We start from the raw sequence: 19,915 nt of genomic DNA on the forward strand, positions 1-19,915 counted from the left end.
ATTATGAAGTAGCGAAATGATTCGCTGATAACGAAGAGACCGGTTCACAGCATGAAGAAGAACGGCTCTACAGAGCGAAGCCATTTCCGAAGGGTCGCGTTTGGCACCTGCCTGAGAGCCTTGTTCCCCGGTTATCGCCCCCGCGGCCACCTTTTTCCCCTTGGCCTTCCTTGGCCAGCGGTCACTTGTACGTCTGCTGATCTGTCTCGAACCGCAGGATTTGCTCGCAGCCAGCAAAACCAGCCTAGCCCCGAGGATCGTGGCTCGCAGAGGGGAAAAAAGCTTAGAACAGACGAATCGGTTACGTTTCGTTACTCCGCTTTTCCTTCTGCGGTCTCGCGTCTTGTCTTTCGACGTGTCTCTGATCCCTACCCCTTTTGTTTCTCTCCATCTCTGTCTCTCTCTCTCTCTCTCTGTCTCTCGACTGTGTGTTTGTTTCTGTCTTTTTTCTCGTCTTGGAGACTTTCTTCGGTTTCCTGGCGGTCGTTTCCGTTCCGCCCGCGAAACTCTTCGCCGTCTACACCGATCCAGCCCGTGGATGGCGTTCATCAACCTCTCGAGGCTGGCTTACCCACCTAAGTTGACCTACAATGCGGCATCTAGCGCGGTGCTGCTCGAGACTCGAGTAGATTAAGCCGAATCCACACTTGGACGCCGCACTATGGGCCAAACCGACGAAATCTGTGTCAAAATCAAAGAACTCTCGATAGAAATGAGATAGAGAGATGAAATTTTTTTTAAACGAAAGCTGAAACTTTGCAGAATATTGGATAATTATGGAGATCGTGGTACGAACGTTTTTTTAACCTTGAAAGAATTCGTTAAACTTGCACAATTTCAAGAAAATTGTTGAAAATTGATCGCTGAAACGATCCCGCGACACCTTCCTCGATTGCCTTTCGAGAAATTGCCATTCCATTATCCACAATAATTTTTACACGATTAAAGTTGTGTAAATTGTGTACTACAATTTTATAGAGAATTCAATTCGTTTCGGTGCTTGTCGTCAAATTTTCTGTCACATATATTTCTCTCATATCTGACAAGCAGATACGTTTAATAGAATATTCTAATTGTGAAGAGTATTGCCGAAAGCGTGCAATGTAAAAATACGTGCAATATTTGCGCGGAATAAGAGCGACCGGTGTGTATGTACTCGCCTTAATCGGGAGGAGCGGCACGCCGATTGATTCCTCGCCGTCTTGTTTGAAGCCGTGTTAACTCGAGCCAGACGTGGGCCGCCGTCGTTGGCCATCGTCTAGGAGGATCGAATCGATGATCAATGACGACCTGTTTGCGCTCGTATGCGACCCGGTGTCTTCGATGATCGATCGTCGCTCATTTACGCAATCCGAAGAACAAGTTTCACGCGATTCCGAGAGAACCCTCGGCGATGACGCGACGATTCCTCGATCTATTAATTATTCAACAAGGTGCCACCGAAGAATACACCTCTTTTAATCACTCCCCTCGCGTGTCGGACCGATCTTCCGGTGCGTAAACTTGCTCGGCAGATCTGAGGAATAATTTCATCTAACAATAAGAAAAATTAGACCAGTTCCCTTCAACGCTGTTTCCAAATTCTTCGGATCGCTTGACGATCTGCCGAGTGTAATCGTCGACACGATTGCCATCGGATCGACCTGCAGAGGTCTGCAGAGAGATCCGCAGACTCGATGACGCAAGCCCGATTTAATTGCACGTTGGTTGCGCGTTTCGATCGGCGCTGCGGGGCGTTCTAGTGATTCATCGTGCAGAAATACGCGGACACGCTTACGCGATCCGCAAAACACTTCCGAGAGGACTGCTCGGAACAATGGAATCCACGGTCGGAACCGGCGGAAAGAGCCTCTTCTCTCGGAGGAAGCCTCTTTCTTTCTAGCATGCAAAAATGCAAACATTCGCGCGCGCGCGCGTGGAGGCTTCTTCCTCGAGGAGAGCAGACGCGGATGCATTTCGAGGCACCGGCCATGAAATTAGATGCAATGCTGGATATACCGCGTTCTCTACCATCCGCTTTTTTAATTGGGTCTATTAACTCGGTTAACTCGCAGCTCTAATCCGCTCCGCGGTAAAGCAACACGGTTGACAACCGCTGCTGATAACGTTCGCTTCGAGATTCTCCCAGCTCTCTCGGATTACGCCGGGGAATGGTCGCCCGGCTCTGTCTGTCTCGCGATATCTAATCGAGCAGGCGATATAAGCACCTCTTGAATTTTTCGTCGGACTTTCTTGCGCCCAGATCGATGGTTAAATATTGTCAGAGGGAATATTGAACGGCACGGACGCAATCGGTCTGCCGGAAGTGAGCGGTGCACGATCTTGTCCTTGGCGCACGAGTTGCCAAGAATAGGAAACGCTTCGATCTTTTTAACGCGAGCTTGCTGCCTGTCTGCGCGATAGTACTGCGATATTTTTTTTTATGAAAATCCAAGTTTGATGAGAATTAGCGGATAATCTTAGCCTTTCTTCGACGAGCTGCTACTTAGATGTAATTTATGACTGTAAATTGTAGTCGAGGAATATCGTCGAGCTCTATAGGTAACTCCAGTCGCGCTGATACGAACGGTGCCGTTTTCGATTCGCAAACTAGGCGAGGTCGCCTAAGAAAATGAAGTCATGTTCGTTACGAGGTCACGTTGCAAATGGTGCTCTTGTTAGACGATACGATTTAAGAACTGGGTCGTGGCTTGACGACATCTTTCGTTATCAGCCTGCGGAAGCTTGCGAACAATCGCATTATCATACATGAATTGTACGAGCTATGAAAACGGGGAACTTGTGGACCCCGGGAGAAAATTGTAGAGCCCGCGAAAGGGAACCAGCACTCGCAGAAAAACTTTTGGTACCATAGCAGAGCGTATAACCTGAGAAAAAAAATTGTAGGAGTCCTAAAAAAATGCCAGTATATCTAGCAATAAAAATTTCGAGGCTCACGAGAAGATAGTGGGAGCCGCGCGAGATTAGTTCGCGTAGGCGAAAAGGCTTGATTTTTTGACGTTTTCGTTTGGTTTGTTTGCAGGCCGAGAGGGACAAGCTGGAGGAGACGAGACGCACCCTGGAGAAGCGATTGGAGGGTTGCGAGACCGATCTTCGTGGCAAAGAGGATGAGCTGTTTCTGCAGTTGGAGCGAAGCCTGCGGCTCGAGGAAGAAACGGAAAGAGCGAAGAGCGAACGGGACAACTGTGTGGCGGCGCGGGATCGGCTGGACAGACAGCGAGAGGTGGCTTTGCGTCGGCTGCAGATGCAACTGGCGCAGAACGAGATTACGAGACAGACTCTCGAACGGGCACGACAGGATGTCGTCAGGCAGGCCACCGTGATTCGCGCCGAGCGGGACGCTCTCGAGAGAGAGGTGAAAATAAGGCCACTGTGTTTTAGTTTTAGATAAATGACCGGCCGGCAGCCTTCATCGAGTTCGATTAGCTGTGAATAAGCCGCCGGTCTCTCTCCTTAATCGCGCTTTGTTCGCCGCATTGTCGTCCCATCTTCATCCCAGCCGCGGATAGATTGTTGCAAACCTATTAGCAACCTCTCGAGTAGCTCTACCGATACATCTGACAATGAGAGAAGCTCGCGGTCATTTTCCTTTGAATACCATTCTTAAAAGAAAATATCAAAAGGTTCAAGGGATTTCTTCTGGAGTAATGAGTTTCTCGTTCTCTATTTCTAGAACGAAGTGCTGAAGGAGAAGCTACGGGTGGAGCAGGGCGAGTTGGGAGAAGAAAGACGTAGACGAGAGGAAGGCGTCGCAGCCCTGACCCGGGAGACGATCACACTGAGACACGCTGCGAGGCATCTGCGAGCAGCGACTCTTCACGCCACGTCGTGCCGCCGTCGTCGCCGGTGTTCCGTTTGTTTGTACGCGCGTCGCACTTTCGCGGAGATTGATGACTATCGCGACGAGTACGTCCACCCCGTTCCATCATTCTTCCTTGCTCTTCCAGCGTCCTGTGACGCTTCTGGAATTCTCCGCGAGTAAATGTGCAGCTTGACCTTGCGCTGATGCGCGCTGACTTGCAAAAGATTCGAGAAAAAAATTGTAGGCGTGTGGAAAAACTTGCAGAGTCCAGGGAGAAATTGTAAGGCCTATAGAAAGCTTGTAGGCTTCAGGAAAAAGTCGTAGAGCCGGTGGCATCTTCTCGCCGGAACATAAATTTCAAATTTCTCAACTATGTATGTCCGTGACACGGTGCATAATTTCAAATCACCTTGTTAACAAATAGAATATCAAGCTCGATTCTCCAGTTTTCTACCGTGGGTAAAATGGCCGCGACGAGAACGTAATTACCACGTGTTATGGAAAATGGGAGCATCATGTGAGTCAACGAAACGTAGGAATTGATGTTGCACTTTTTCAACGGATAATTAATTGCCGCCTAGAACTCCAAAAGCGATACAACTGGAGAGCGCCGCGTATAAGTCGTACAGGATTAAAAGTTCGAACCGGAAGTTGAAGTAAACGTTTGAACGTTTCAGCGGCAATCTTTTCAAGTGCCTTCAAGCGCCGCTGCAGGATCTACGCACCTGGCTGCGACCCAGCGCAACGCCGACATCGACATCGTCAACGTCAACGTCACGCGTACAAAGGACCAGTTCGCCGTTGGCCGACAGAGAGATAAGCTTCATCGACGATTCCAGCGTGGACAGCAGTGCTGTTGGCAGCAACCGCAGCAGTAGTAGCACGACCAGCAGCAACAGCGCTTCGGACGACGAGGCGTACCCCAGCACACCGGTCGCTGAGATTTCGTTGTCGTCGGCAAATTCTAGCGCTCCAGCCACGGCTAGAGCCTTCTCGTCCGATTCAGGGTTCGTGGTCTCTCAACCCTCCTCGACAATTGTACAGGGAGAGTCACCTACCAACTTTTATCTGAAATATTTGTTCATACACTTACGTTAGGTGACCCGCCTTATATAAATCAGGAGTAGCTAGGAACCTATGAATGGTTGAGCCGTTGTACTAACACGAGACACGATCGTTACAGGTTCTCCTCGGAAATCGGGGATCGAAGATCGCGATGCTACGAGAACGGGGGTAGTAGTACGAGCAGCAGCAGCGGCAAGAGCAGGAAGATCAGTGAGTCGTTGAGCTGCAGCGAGCCGGACGAGCAGCAAAGCGCGGCGGCGTTCATGCGGTCCAGATGGACCTCATCGTTTCGCAAGCTACTCGGCCGTAAGCCGAAGAGCAAGTCCGCGTCCGATCGTTCCTCGTAAAGAAACTCGGAAGACTGAGAACTGCGTCGAGGCACCGTGCACGAAACACGTAGTGCGAAATCACCGTGACATTTAGTGCCCCCACTCCCTCTTCGACCCCTCTGTCTCTCTCTCTCTCCCTCTATATTATATCTATCGGCCTCGATCCATCGAAATCGTCCGCTTTGATCGGTGAGAGAGCACCGTCGAACATTCCTCGCGAGTACCGTCGAAAACGTAGATACCAATCCGACAAACTGCCAGCGTATTGACATATATTCGCATCGCGAACAAACCCTTTCTATAGCTAAACCGAGCGGAACTTGGGTCTGTAGCGCACATGTGCCGCTGAAACACACTGGGCGTGTCCACCACCGCCCATTTGCTTCGGAACGTTGCCATTCGTGCACAAGCAAGGCTATTGCTTCCAAAAGTGTTTTCGGTTGGCCGCTACAGCGCCGAGCCGCGATGTCATTAGTTGTACTTCCCGGAAACTCCTCCTATCAATTTCCTAACTAGGCTCACCACAGTTTCCTTTAGGTTCTTCCACAAACTTTGAAATCTTCAGGCAACACAATAGCATGTACAATGAAATTTGCTTATCTTCTGCATGAACTTCTCTTAGTTCGGTGCGCTAATTCTCTGTAGCTCCTCCTACGAGCTTTGAGCACGTTTTCAACTCCGCTCACTAGCCCCCTCTAGCTCCTCTCTATAATCTTCGAGTTAGCTAGGCAATTCTTTTAGCAACCAACGTAAATTGCCCACGAACTTTGAGCATGTTCTTATCTCCGCCCAGTATATCCCTGTAGCTCCTCCTCCTACAAACTTCGAGTTCGTTCGGTAAAGCTGTAGTTATTAATATTCGAGAACGCGCGTGAATGACCACAGATTTCGAGTGACACTCGATAGAAACTTTTCCTCGCAGATGATCGTCGTTCTTCGATCGTTTTACTAATAGGTTTACTGTCCGTAGGTGATAACAGTTTGGCCAATTTGTGTCAGCCAGGTAAAAATCAAGTAGGAATTGAATTTCGGGAACGGTTATCGCGCGAACGAACAATTGATCGAATTGATTCCAGCGCGTAACGATGTCAATCGTGTTCTTTATGGATCGAAGGGTATGTTGATTGAGATTAAAGTTTGTGAACGGAAATTTTTAAAACGACTTGTTTCCAATTCGATGTTAAAACGACGTTTATTGTTCACGTGACACGTTTTACGTTGTTGTCTTTGTACTGTTGTTGTTAGGGTGAGTTGTTGTCTTAGCCAAAGAACATAGTACTGTACGGTAAGGGTACGTACGCTGAAACGTAATTAGAATAATTGGACGACCGTCCGGTTCTCTCGATAGATCGCAATGTTATCGAACAATGTTGAACGGTACGATCCTTTTTGCTGGCGTCGAGTGGAATTTCGAAAGCTTTTGTTCCCGTAGCGAAGTGTTGTCCAAGAAGGAATTTCGATGTTTTTGTATACAACGGTATACGCTTGTAATGTTAATACCAAATAGATCGTGTTAACTCGAGAGTTTCGAACGAAACGAGTCGATTAGAGCGGGAATTGAACGGTTGCATAGGAGACTAATTGAACAGAAGCGAATTGCACGGTGATCGCGTGATTCAGGGTAAACAGCGAGAGCAGTTTTGTGTTTGGTGTCGTTACAAATTAGTTTATCGATCGCCCCGAGCGAGCATTTCGATTTCTGCTGGGTTCCTTCGCAAATTACGCTCGTTAAGAGATTTATCGCATATTTTGTATATATTTTTGTATTCTATTTATGATTCGGATGGAATAGTTCTTACAAATTCACAGAGGAAATTGTCAAATTGAAACGACTGCCTGAATATACCTTAAGTTTTGATGCAACAACAATCGTGGAAACACTTAGCATAAATAAATCATCAAATATAGATGAAATACTGCAATATCGAGTTGTTTATTCGTTCTCCATCGGCAACTATAGATAGAAATGGTTATCAATTTATACATCCGTATCGCATACTTTTGGAAATTATGTATAACGATTCGAACATAACTGATAAAAAGTGCAATTTTTCAAGATTCTTGGTCTTTCTACCACTTTTGATCGATTATAACTCGTAAACCAATTAACCAATTTCAATGAAATTTTCAGAGCGTATATAATTTATACGAATTGACCAAACCACACCTTTTCAATTTTCGTTATTGGCCCAGCTATAAAAAAATAGTAAAAATCAATGTTTACTATTTTTCTTCGCAATTCCGACCAAACGCATTTTTTCAAAATATTTTTTAGGCGTCATTTACTAAACTAATTCTTCTAGCCTTACAGAAAAATTGAAGTCGTTTGGTCCATTCATAAAAAAGTTATTCTGATTTAAAGTGTGTTGAATCAGTTATGCTCGTTAGTGTACGTATATACCCTCGCGGTACAACACAAGGTGAGTAAATGAAACATTGACGCATTGATACTAGTCATAAAATACATATCATTCGTTATCGCATCTTACAATTAGTCTTATCCATCATTCGTTGGAACGCGCATACTTGATGTATTATTCTTGTCAAGCTCATTCATACAGTTCATTGTCAGAATTCTCGACCCCAGCTTTTAATTCCTTAAATCCCCTTTAATTCTTAGTTATCGATATGTACAGAATTCATCAAGACACTTTCTATATTTATACAGAACAATGATTTACATAATCAAGATTACAGAGTTCTAATCGCAAAATGTGATCATTATCTATTGTACGCTGCCGGTTTCGAAACCACTTTCCGATTATCGATATCAACGCGATATTATATTTTCTCGGAATCAACTTCTGCGACTTTTAACGAAATATCACATCCATTCGATGAAACTAACATACGGTACACATGTATTCGTATTGTTGATGACTAATTCAATTTCACGGGAAAAAACGCGAGTACGTTCAAACTTAACTAGCCGATCGTGATTACGTACACACGATTTCCACCGATGTATCAAATCAACGTTCTAAGACTTGTGTTTGCTAAATACATATTGATTTCTAGGGTCGAGATCAAAATTTTAATCCACTGGGTTATCGCAGTTTATTAATAAAACATTAGCGTGAGAAACTGGATGAATTTTTTATTCTAAATGCTCGCATAAACGCAACACGAGAGAAATAAAACTCGTGCATCAACTGCTTTGTTGCAATCAATATAGATGCGATGCAGTTTACACCAGCATGCATCGTACGAAACAATAAAGCGAAAAAATGATTGATTAGTTGCCGCGAAAAATAATTCTTTTGTACAAGGAAAATATTGATAATATGTACCTCACAGTTTCCTCGACATTTTCCTGGAACAGAAAAAACGTATCTTTACGTCTACGTTCCACAAAATGGAAAATTTTGTCACCGCGTCTGGCAATGTTCGGGAGAGGGGGCGAGACGATAAAGTCGCAAGAGGAAATAATGCTTTGCCATCCAGTTCTGAGCTATTTTTAAAATTTCAAGTCTCTAGCTCATCGGGAAGTTAGTTTACAATCAATTGCAATGTTTGCCACCGAACAAACAGACAAACAAACAAACTCTTGTTTCTCTCTCGCTTTCTTAAGCGAGCTAATAAAAACTTGATAAAATAAGGAGCAGTATTTTCGTGGGGGAAAGATCGGCCATCCGGAGGAGAGATCGCAGACGCTGCGAAACGTACGTGTCCCCGGTACACAGCGTGGGTTTGCGATTCTCAGAACAGCGATTCGAAACAGTGACGCCTCCCACCTTCGGACGCCGGCGATAGCGTGCATGGCTATACATATAGAAAATTTGAGCAGCGGGAAAGCGATTGCGAACAGACGACGCTGGTCAGTGATCGTGGTTCTACCATCGCGACCGCGTGCATAGTATACTAGCTCACTAGCCTAGCCGCGTGTATAGTGTGTGCATCGTTCCCTGCAACAGGTAAGTGCTACGTGTATACGTGCCGTTAATTTTAGACTGTAACCGGCGCCGAATTGTCAGCAAGAATCGAACACGGTTTCCTTCTGTTCGACGTCGATCTGTCGATGCACCGAAATACACTTCGAAACAGTGGCTCTCGCATGCGGAAGAAGTCGGTCGCCGTTTTCCTCTCCTTATACGACACTTCCGGTCCCGGAAAAGTCGCGTCGGTTTACACGCTGAGTGCCCCATGCCTATATCTAGAAAGATTGTTACTAAAAGTTGATTTAGAAATTCAGCAAAACCATTGTGTCTTGAATCCGATTCAAAAAGTGGCTGTCCTTGATTGGGTACCGGTTCTGACTCTGTTTTCAGGCAGTCGTGGACTGCACCACAGTGGTCTTTTTGTAAGGTCGCGGAGCGCGATAACATTTACCGAAATAAATAGCAAAAACACAATGTGTACTACTGAATGTGTACGAATCGACGGTTATATAACGGAGCACCTTCGAAATTTCAACCTTGACAACCTTTAAACATTTTCGTTTTGATCAATGATAATGAAATATATTTAGCAAATATGGTTGTCAAGTATGACGTCATGCCGGTGCATTTCGATATTTCGGTTTCTAATAAGGATTATCGTTAGACTGCGAATTTTATGCATTTATAATTGAAAATATTTAAGGACGTCAATGTAATAATTAAAAGAAGGTATTTAGCTCCAGTGTCCTGCAATCGATACGAACATTTTTTATCTTGCGTAAAGATCCGCAGTCTTGTTATCATATTATCGTATTCTACAAACTGGCATAAGTGCCTGCTTGAAACAAGAGTCTATATTTTCGAACGGTATTCCGTCAAATTATTCCAGAAAGGAGCGCTGCACTCTGAAAACTGTACGGCCTGAAATCGAGTATTTACTCTTTGTGATAACGGTGTGCGGACGTGTTTCGTCTGTTCAACCGTCTCGCGTAGATTAAAATTGGTGTCGCAAAGATTCTAACCGATAAACTCGGTTGGTTTCGCCCTGGCGCGACGCAGCTACATATTGAATTGTAGACCTTGAATACGAATTGTCGCGTTAACGTCAAATTGTCAGAGCAGAGCATCAGGTTCTATAAAAATAGCGGCGAAAACAAAAGAGCAGCTTCTCTGGGCGAGCAAAACATTTTCGTACGTTCTTCGAGGATCGTAAACAGAAATCTCGCGGGTGGTCAGAAGGCTGGGATACAATTTCTCCATAGGGTTGTATTCCGCGTGGAAATATTGGTTGCCAACAGAGTCGTCAGATTGAGACTTGTTTTCCACTCCACCCATCCCCTTCTACGATAACAGTCCTCTTCTACAATAATAATATTACTCCTAGTTTCCGCCACGCCCCGGTCACGTGACGCTTTTCGTCTCTGTCGCGCATGTGTGACAATGTCACGTGACTGCCACAGGGAGAGGGTAACTGTATTTCCCTCCAATTTGAGGGAATTCCCCTAATCTGCCGACACCGGTTGCCAGGGCGGTCAAGCAAGATAGACGAAAGTATAACACGCAAAGTTTATTCTCGAAGTTCGTATTTGTGTTAATTAGAGTGTTCCACGAGTATAGAGTATCGCAAAATCTACAGAAGTCTGGACAGTTTCGTTACGTCATTCTGTTTAGTATTTGTTTCTATCACGCGACATTTCTTTTCGTTCGCTTTCTTCCTGTTTTCCCAGATTCTTCTCAACTATCGATTTATCAAAAGTCGTTTATCTTCCTTTCGCGGCGCCAACCGGCTTCGATAGTTCACCGTGCAAGAAAACGTTCCATCAAGGCTGAGGGTTATCGATTTCTTCCTCGGTCTTTCCGTATGGTGATACATTCTTGTTCAGTATACAAAATCTCGGCTGAATCTGCAAGATTATCGAAGCAGCAACAACGTATTTTTATATCGCCGCAAACGATGTCCTCTGATATTCTGCAATTTTTTAAATCTCGCTGGAAAAAGGGCAGATGTAATGGCAAAGTTCAAGATCGTTATCCTAGCGCCGTGACCATTATCCCCGAGTGCTACGTATACATCTTCAGCCACGTGCGTCACTGTCGGAAAAAAAGAAAATAATAAAAACCTGTTTCACCACGACGTTTTATTAGGTGTAATAAAATAATGCATTCTGTAAATTCGCGCATTTCTTCTCTGGGCGAGTATGTATTGTAAACTTTTATTGAGATTGTAAAGATGCCCTTGTGCAGAATTGGCCAATTCGATCTTTCCAGAGCGTCATCCCTGTTTTATAGTATCATACAATAGCCGTGGCCCTTCATCACTCTCGAAAACAACTAAAAACCTGTTTCACCGCAAGGTTTTATCGGGTGTAATGAACGAATGCATTCTGTAAATTCCCGCATTCCTTTTCTGCGCGAGTATTGTAATAAACTTTTATTGGGATTGTAAAGATGCTCTTGTGGAGAATTAGCCAATTCGGTCTCTCCAGAGAGCCACCATTCCTTGTTTTATAGTACATGTCCTCGAGTTCTATGGATCTCCAGCCTGGCGTGTCACTGTCGAAAACGACAAAAGTCTATTTCGCCGCAGCGTTTTAATTTTATGGGGATTGTAAAGATGCACTTGTGCAGGATTGCCCAATCCGAGACACTTCTTCCCTGATCTGCAAAATGTGTTTACGACCAAGATGGGCGAATGCAGTCGACGATTAAAAGGATCTAACAGAAGAGTACCGGACTATAGGCTTTGAAAAGTCCAACAAAATTCTCTGGAGTACGTGTCGGAACATAAAATGTTCAACTCTTTGTCGTATTTTAACGAGTCATACGCGTGACGAAGATTTTAAACAAAGTCTAACAAACGTAAATGTTACGCCATTCTTTTTGAATGAAATAATAATTCTCTTCTACGACATTCTTGGGGATAAAGACGTTTTAATCACTGTAACTCTGAAAACAATGTTACGGCGAGGGGTTAAAGCGTTAATGGGGGGAAAATAAGTATGTATCGAGACGAAAGAAATTCAAGAGTGAAATTTCGTCCCAGTTTATAGAAGGTGGGCTAAATATTTTCGGTGGCCGGAGGGAGAGAATTTAGATCGGGAGGCAACGACGAAAAATGTGAGAATCGTTGGACTTATCAGCGCGAAATCGTAGCACTTCCGGCGCACGGTATCGCGTAAATGAATTTCAAACACGCGGCGTGTTGACAAGGAAGTAAAAACCGCGAGGCTCGTGTGCAACTGCGATCGATCGGCGATAAAATCGTGTCTCAACGAAAACGCTCCCTCGTTCGGGAAACATTTTGACGAGCGAGTTGCTACAGGGAATACGTAGGAAGCTCGACAAGTTCGAAAAACGTGACACTTGTTTATCCCCTTGTATCTTATCGACCTGCTATCACCTGTATCCTTGGTAGCTCCGTCGAAACAGATAACGAATCTCCCCGATGTGTTCCAGGGAAAAAGATCCCATCGAACATGCTCCGATCGATTAATGATTAGACGGATTACAGCGATCGATTTGACCTCGCATCTTTACGAACTGCAAACGATTTATTGCGAGAATAACATCATTAATCGAGAATGAGACATTCTGCGTCCATTTTGAGACTGGCTTATCTGCAGGATGCTCGACGATCTGCCGAATTTATCTTGGGCTGATTAACACCCACGCTCATAAGTATTTTATTGCTATGGTTATTATTGGTTATGGGAATGCCATTTATACAAATGGCTCTTGTTCTTGGAAAAAATGCGTCGAAACATCTAAATAAATTCAATACTGGTTTCTGTGCTTCATTTCCAAAATACATATAGACTTGTTCACAGCGGAAGCTCATTAAAATAACCAACACGCATAGAATTTCAAACACCACCGGTTGTTTCTCAATTGAATTTCATCATTCAAACAATCCACTTTCTCCAAGCCTGTTCACCGAAGCAAACGTATTGCGAGCGGGGCATTGTCTTCAAAGAATTGTCAATATTAGAATGAATTACTCTGACAACGCCGTATTCGCTGTGAAACGTTTTGCATGCTGATTTATTACGAAACACGTATCCCCGTCGGTTTAAATACAAGTTGTTGCAGCATATTATTTACATATTTAGTAAATGTCCACCGTTAGGAAGTAGAATCGTATCAATGGTTGATTGTTGTAAATCGTAAGAATACGTCGGATAAGAATATAAAATTTATACGATAAGTTGATTGTATTTTTTAATCGATAATGCGCGCGAAGGTACAAGAGGATTGCGGCACGTTATCGAGATACTCTACGCTAATTGCAGCTGATAATTCGACAAACTCGAAGGATGACGTCACCGTCAAGATGGGAAATCTACTTGTTGCATCAGTGTAGATTTCTTTTTGAAATTATATCTGGATACGACACACGTCAGCGATAGTGTACATTACATTGCGCAAGAACCGTGCAGAGCAGTACCAGTCTAAAGAAATAACAAGAGCTGTGGACTTTTATATTTGAAAAATGATTTTTTAAAAATTTCGAATCTCTTGAATTCCGACAGCAATCTGTACGATCGACCGGCGATGAAATCTTATCGATTTTCACTTTCGATTTCTGAAAATCGATATGAATTCATATCTGCTTGAAAATCTGTTAACCTTAGTAACTGAATAATTCAGTAAATCTATTAACTAAACATATCTGTTGAAAGTCTATTATGTAACGATATTAGTCGTTAGTTCAATTTTTGCAACTTTGTATATAAGGGAAATAAATGTTTTATATATTTATATTTTATATATACTATTACTGAATTTATAAAAATTCATTTATATGGAATATAATGAAATAAACGTACTCGTCGTTGATAATTGTTGTCGATAATTACGGACAATCCCAATAAATGCAGTGTTGCCATTTTTATAAGTAGACAGCGGATCTTTATGCAAAATAAAATCTTTTTCTACCAGAATTGCAACACAAACTGGACTGAAATGGAAATTTAGTTTCTTGCTTAATATGCTTGACAGGTTAAAAATTGTACAAGAGTATTGTTAAATTCTTCTAACGTTATTACTGTTTTAAATTACAAATCCGCTGTCTACTTATTTTTGACAAAAATGGACGAGTACCATTTAAAGCAGTGAAGATGTTAAAAATATTTAAGCACATCACGGTATTCGTTTCAGTTTAATAGGATAATTAAAAGAAGAATATCATTTTTATCTGGCTCCTGTGTTCTGCAATCGATGCGAACCTTTTTCATTTTGCATAAAGATCCGCAGTCTACTTATAAGGCAACACATTTGCCAGAAACTTTTAGTGCTTGGCACGTTTAGTGTTGTAGAATCCCCTGGTCGATGCTTCAGCACAGAACCGCGTTTACATTTCATTAGAAAGTCGAATGAAATGCATAGGGGAACGATCAGGTTATCCTAGTATCCTATTTGCTCGATTATATCTACACGAAGCCCCGTTCGCCAACAATGCAACAGATAGAGCAATCAAATACATTTCGCAAAGTATTTTATGTATTTTGTCGTTGTTGCTGTGCAGGTTGCATCCATAATTCCGATGATATGGAACGATGAGTCACACTGCTCTATCGCGAGCTTTGTTAGTCACTCGTGTTATATAAATCCGTCTGTATTAGTATTACAGACACTGTTATCAGTGTTTTCCACCACACGTTTTCGAGCACGTCAGCGTGGCGACTATATATTATAGCCACAACTTCCTCCTTAATTGTTCACGCTGTTCATCTGCTTCAATGAAGGGTTCAAATTGTCTAATCTACGATTATCGAGACTGAAAAACTGTACGTTCGTACATTTCTTTAAACATACAGTCAATCTCATAATTGATGGCGCGCACTTTCAATCGGAACAACATTTTTATGAATGGATCCGACATACGTGTGAAAAGCAACGTTTACTACTTTTTTTTTAATGAATGAATGAAATGAATGAGACAGAAATGAAATGAATGAAACAGAAATGAAATGAATGAAATGAATTCATTTAGCTTGTGTGTGGCAGAAAAGCTGAAGTCGATTGGTCCGTTCGTAAAATAGTTACTCTGATTTGTGCGCCATCATTTACGTATACATTGTGTTTAAAAATCTCGCAAAAATGCTGAATATATTATAACGAATTTGTTTATTTCTTTCAGATAAACATTCGCCATGGAGAAGAGCATGCCACCACCCCCACCAGGTTTCACAACAGGACCACCACCACAATCATCTAATTATGGTGCTCCGCCAAGTTATACTGCTCCACCAGTATACATTGATGATCAGCCACGTATGTGAATGATATCTAGATTTTCAAAAAAAATCCACGGTATTGTTACTTGTTACCGATCAAAGTCAACTGTATATGTATATTTTCCATTATTATGTAATGCTGGTAGGAAGGGAATATACCCAAAAGATAGTGAAAATAGACATTTTCAAAAATATGAAACAATTAGAAAGAAACTAAGTGGTTACTTAGAATGCCAAGATTCGACGGCCAGTTCATTTTGATCCAATTGTAGATAGCACTCACGCGTAATCCAGAAGCCGATGAAGCGCAAAGGCGCGTAAAACGAATTATGGAAACCTGACCCGATCACAGTTTTAAAAATTTGATCCATTCTGTTCTTCTAACGTCGATCATACTTATCGCACTTATTTTTATTATTAAAATTAGGATGTCTTGATGAAAAGCATTGTACAATAAACGGGAAGATTTTTCAGCACGAATACATTAGGTTGGAGTCAAAGTTCTGTCGTATTTTAAATAAGCAGGTAATATTGTTTTGTAAATCGAAAACACATGTTGCTAGTGAGGCAGTGGGAAACATTATATATGTTGTTACAAATAATGTGGAAATTATATCATCGAATAATATGAAACATATATTTTTATAAATTGATTCAAATGTTTTCTTTAAAATACGACAGATAACTTTCCCTCCAACCTCCGTCATGTTTCAATGAAAAAAATGAATCTATATAATAAAAACTTACCTGCAATGGCAGTGACAAGTTTCACCAACAGAATTGTGTGTGTGAGAAGTGGCTGAAGTTATCAGATCACTCACACACACTTCTTATTAATTGGAATATTGTATCACGAGTACGTGCGCAAGAATATATGCTAAATTAACCTCGCTTCACGTAAACGCAATTAAGGCGATGCAACGCGACGGTCGAGTTTACTCCACCCCCGCTCCACGTCCACAACCACGTAAGCTTATTTGTACGGTCCCAGGTAGGGCCAAAAACTTTTAGACAAAGGCGAAAAACGCCATATACTATATGTACATATACATATGTATATTTATATATACTCTGCCCCCCCCCCCCGTTTGCTTTGCTCACCGCTCGTGGTTTTTGCGTGACAGAACTTTCTTATACATATAATAGGAAGATATACTTATATAAATAAATATGTTGTTATATATGTCTTATATGCCTTATGCATGAGAAGTGAACATCCTAGAACGTACGAAAATCCTAAGGACGGCCATAAAAGCGGACTTAAAAAATAAACGTCCCACGGACGTCCGCAAAGGACGTAGTACGTGTGGACGTAAACTGAACATAAAACGGACGTACAATGTTATTTGGGAAAAAATTCAGAAGGTAGAATCGACAAGTAATGTGCGGACGCTTTTTAGTAATAAATACTTGTGAAGAACGAAAGAATTTAGCGATCTGATAAAATGTAACAGATTGTCGCATTGCTTAAACAATTGTTTTAATGTTGCAGGTGTGGTCATCGTACCTCAAGCATTTGGTCCCACGTCGCAAACGATGACCTGTCCCCATTGTCGTGCGCAAATTAGCACGCGAGTAGAAAACGAATCCTCCACGAAAACTCACTTGTTCGCGCTGGTTCTCTGTCTATTCGGGTAATTATATTACTGCTACAATTAATTTTTTCCACTCGAGGACAATGATTCGTTATGATTCGACTGCGAAATATTAGAATACGAAATTCAGTAGAATTTGGTATGGTTTTGATTTAATTTTGCATTTACAACGGCCACTACCACTGAAGATGAGATTCTATTTGATACCACTCCTTTCAAATTTGTCTACAAAAATTAAAAATTGCATAGACGTCCGCAGTCTACTTACGATGGATGCATCGTTGCAATTTGTTTCTGACTTTGCTTAGAACTGTTCAAGAAATCTAATTGGATTCATTTGTGATTGCAGATTATGGTGTTGCGTCCCCTGTCCATACTGTATCGACAGCTGCATGACGCAGAACCACTACTGTCCGGCGTGCAACGCGTATCTAGGGAACTGTAATAATTAATTCTACGCCGACGTACGCCAAAGCATCAAACGACGAGATTCACGCGTAATTGCGTGGGCGATTATATGACGCAGATACGAAAAAGAAAGTCTTTCTTCTGCATCGATTGACAACGATTTCAAGAACAGTCGAAAATTCGGTCGCACACTGGACAGTGTTGAATTTTTTCGTACGATGCACGCATACACTGCACGAACATAGCACATTTACAAGAAACATGTCGCATACATCTTACCAATATACTATACGTTCCTGCAGAGTTCCGAAACGAGTTGGATAATATTTAATGCAATAATAGCTTAGGAATTACATTTTCTTCTCTCGTTCAATCTCAATTATCTAAAGCAGCTGTTTAATCATCGATTAGATCGACGATTAAATTAGCCATTGAATTCTGAGGATTTACTCGATTAATGCCCAACTCTGGTTCTGAATTAGTATTTGTACAAGCAAGTTACGCAACAACGTGCATTTACTTTGCCGAGCTCATTCAAGAGGTCGGGAATCCATTCGTTCATTTTTTTATCGCTAGTTTAACTATTTAAAAGTACTATAAATATATATATATATATAAAATGTTCGGAAGAATCCTTTTGAAAAGATAATACACTATTATTTTGTATCTGTTTTAACCTTCGACTACGAATCACACGAATGCCAGCCTTGCTGCCAGGAAATTCACAGGGCGCATCGATAACTATATTTACTTTGAATTACTTGCCATTTCGGTTGACCTTATACAGCCTTGAGAGATAGATAACTGAAATCTTCCAGTATAAGATAGAACAACTCTCGTAAAAGTATGAAAATGGAGCAAGTTATTATTCCACCGTATACACATACAATGTATTCCGATGAAATTTTTGTACGCTATTTGAACTTGCAAAATATTGTTAGTGAAATTGTTTATTTTTATGACATTGACATAATAAAATACAAAACAGCTCTGGCACTTAACTATTTCTATACCAATCAATTTATAGAAGGCGATGATTAAACTAATCTACATATCATTCTTTTAAGAACAATTTATACGAGTACCCGATTTATTAATCTCAAACAAATGTATGTACATCGACTCCTCTTTTTATGTTGCGAATGGCAGTATGCACGGTTAAGACTCTGTTACGCGAAAGAATGGTTGCAGAATTTCCAACATTTCCTATATAATTGTTATGTACAGATTTATTCGTAGATCCACTTCTCTGCCCAGGCAGCCCAATCGACAACCTCAGACTTCTTCTCCTCTCCGAACCACAACTTAATTTCCTTGTTCGCCGATTCAACAGAGTCGGATCCGTGAATAATGTTGCGGCCGACTTGGATGCAGAAATCGCCACGAATTGTTCCGGGTGCGGAGTCTTTAGGATTTGTTTCTCCCAGCATCACACGGCCAGTCTTTACTACGTTCAAGCCTTCCCACACCTGAAAGATAATAAATTTACTGAAAAGTTCAACTACAAATATGTTAGGTTAAGAAAAGAAAATTACCATAGGCACAACGGGTCCAGAATTCATATATTTAACTAAACCTGGGAAGAAGGGCCTGCTCGACAAATCTGAGTAGTGTTCCTTCAGCAACTCTTGGGTCGGCTGGTAAAAATAAAATACAGTATTTCATTGAAGCTGTTAGATATATTGAATCATTAGTTTTATCTTCGGGCTATATGCCAATATTAAATTACAATCGATCACTTAACGATCTGTTACTTAACAGTCCTTCAACGATTTCATTTGAAACAATACGTGCACAAAAATATAACTGAACTTTCTGTGAACATAGTACAAACACCGGAACGCTTCCAATAGCTAAAGTGTTGAGAAATTAATTCAAATAGCATATTAAAATTGAATTAGGAGGCTTCGCATATTTTGCGGACGATTCGCAAAGAGTAGAGCTCCGTTCCGACCATTTTATCTTGACGTGAAGGATTATAATGTCACGAGGCCTGTTAACGAAGGTCACGGAAGCAATTACTACTTGCTAGTCGATCGAGGAAACACGACAGGTGTTTGAAAAAGCTGACACGCGAAAAACCGGCATATCCACGTGGCTGTATCGCCATACACGTATGCACGTCTTTTTATCGCAAGCGATAATCGAGTACCGGTTAAATAAATCGCGTTACTCACCCACACCATCTTCATCGCAACAAGCTTGAATCCCTTGTCCTCGAAACGTTGAATTATCTTGCCGACGAGTCCACGCTGGACACCGTCCGGCTTTACCATAATAAAAGTACGCTCTTTGTTTTCGGCCATAATTAATTTGCAAAACTACTCGAGGTAAAGGGAGAACGTCGCGCCACCAACTGTAGCGAATGCAAGCGAATGTCTGAGAACGAGGAAGCGGCACGAGCATTCGCATAGCGGTGCAGACCACTATCGATAGTGCTATCGATAAGTATCGGTGGTTGTCGCTACCGGATACTATCGATACTAAACGAGAATCATTTGAAATTGTGGCGCGATGTTCTGATTGATATTTTTGGGAAATATTCATAAAGCATTACCACAGACGAGGTATAGGAATAAACCAATCAAGCATTCTATACTAT

The 19,915-nt window shown here is 42.0% G+C and overlaps 3 protein-coding genes across 8 annotated transcripts in view; 2 read left to right on the forward strand and 1 right to left on the reverse strand.

Annotated features, from left to right (window-relative positions):
* Nucleotides 1-6,843, forward strand: part of LOC143211984 (uncharacterized) — a 30,867-nt gene extending 24,024 nt beyond the window's left edge. For all 5 annotated transcript variants that reach the window (XM_076430193.1, XM_076430194.1, XM_076430195.1 and 2 more), the window contains 4 exons: nt 3,023-3,355; nt 3,674-3,906; nt 4,480-4,809; nt 4,986-6,843. In XM_076430193.1, coding sequence (XP_076286308.1) covers nt 3,023-3,355; nt 3,674-3,906; nt 4,480-4,809; nt 4,986-5,214 — 1,125 coding nt within the window. In that variant the 3' untranslated portion in view covers nt 5,215-6,843. The remainder of the gene's footprint in view (nt 1-3,022; nt 3,356-3,673; nt 3,907-4,479; nt 4,810-4,985) is intronic.
* Nucleotides 6,844-7,920: 1,077 nt separating this feature from the next.
* LOC143212012 (lipopolysaccharide-induced tumor necrosis factor-alpha factor homolog) lies at nt 7,921-18,309 on the forward strand. Of its 2 annotated transcripts, none has more exons than XM_076430261.1 (4): nt 7,921-9,110; nt 15,214-15,347; nt 16,803-16,944; nt 17,255-18,309. In XM_076430261.1, the coding sequence occupies exons 2-4, from the start codon at nt 15,227-15,229 to the stop codon at nt 17,355-17,357; spliced, it is 366 nt and encodes a 121-aa protein (XP_076286376.1). In that variant the 5' UTR covers nt 7,921-9,110; nt 15,214-15,226; the 3' UTR covers nt 17,358-18,309. The 2 variants fall into 2 exon arrangements, with proteins under 2 accessions (XP_076286376.1, XP_076286377.1); XM_076430262.1 differs by lacking the exon at nt 7,921-9,110 and adding an exon at nt 14,840-14,860.
* Nucleotides 18,246-19,719, reverse strand: Awd (nucleoside diphosphate kinase). The gene is made up of 3 exons (XM_076430254.1): nt 19,491-19,719; nt 18,849-18,950; nt 18,246-18,782 (listed from the first exon to the last, which is right to left on the reverse strand). Exons 1-3 carry the CDS (start codon nt 19,617-19,619, stop codon nt 18,543-18,545), a joined length of 471 nt encoding a protein of 156 aa, XP_076286369.1. The 5' UTR covers nt 19,620-19,719; the 3' UTR covers nt 18,246-18,542.
* Between the last annotated feature and the right edge of the window lie 196 nt (nt 19,720-19,915).

This window comes from Lasioglossum baleicum, chromosome 9 (genome assembly GCF_051020765.1).
Source record: "Lasioglossum baleicum chromosome 9, iyLasBale1, whole genome shotgun sequence".
NCBI classification, from domain to species: domain Eukaryota; kingdom Metazoa; phylum Arthropoda; class Insecta; order Hymenoptera; family Halictidae; genus Lasioglossum; species Lasioglossum baleicum.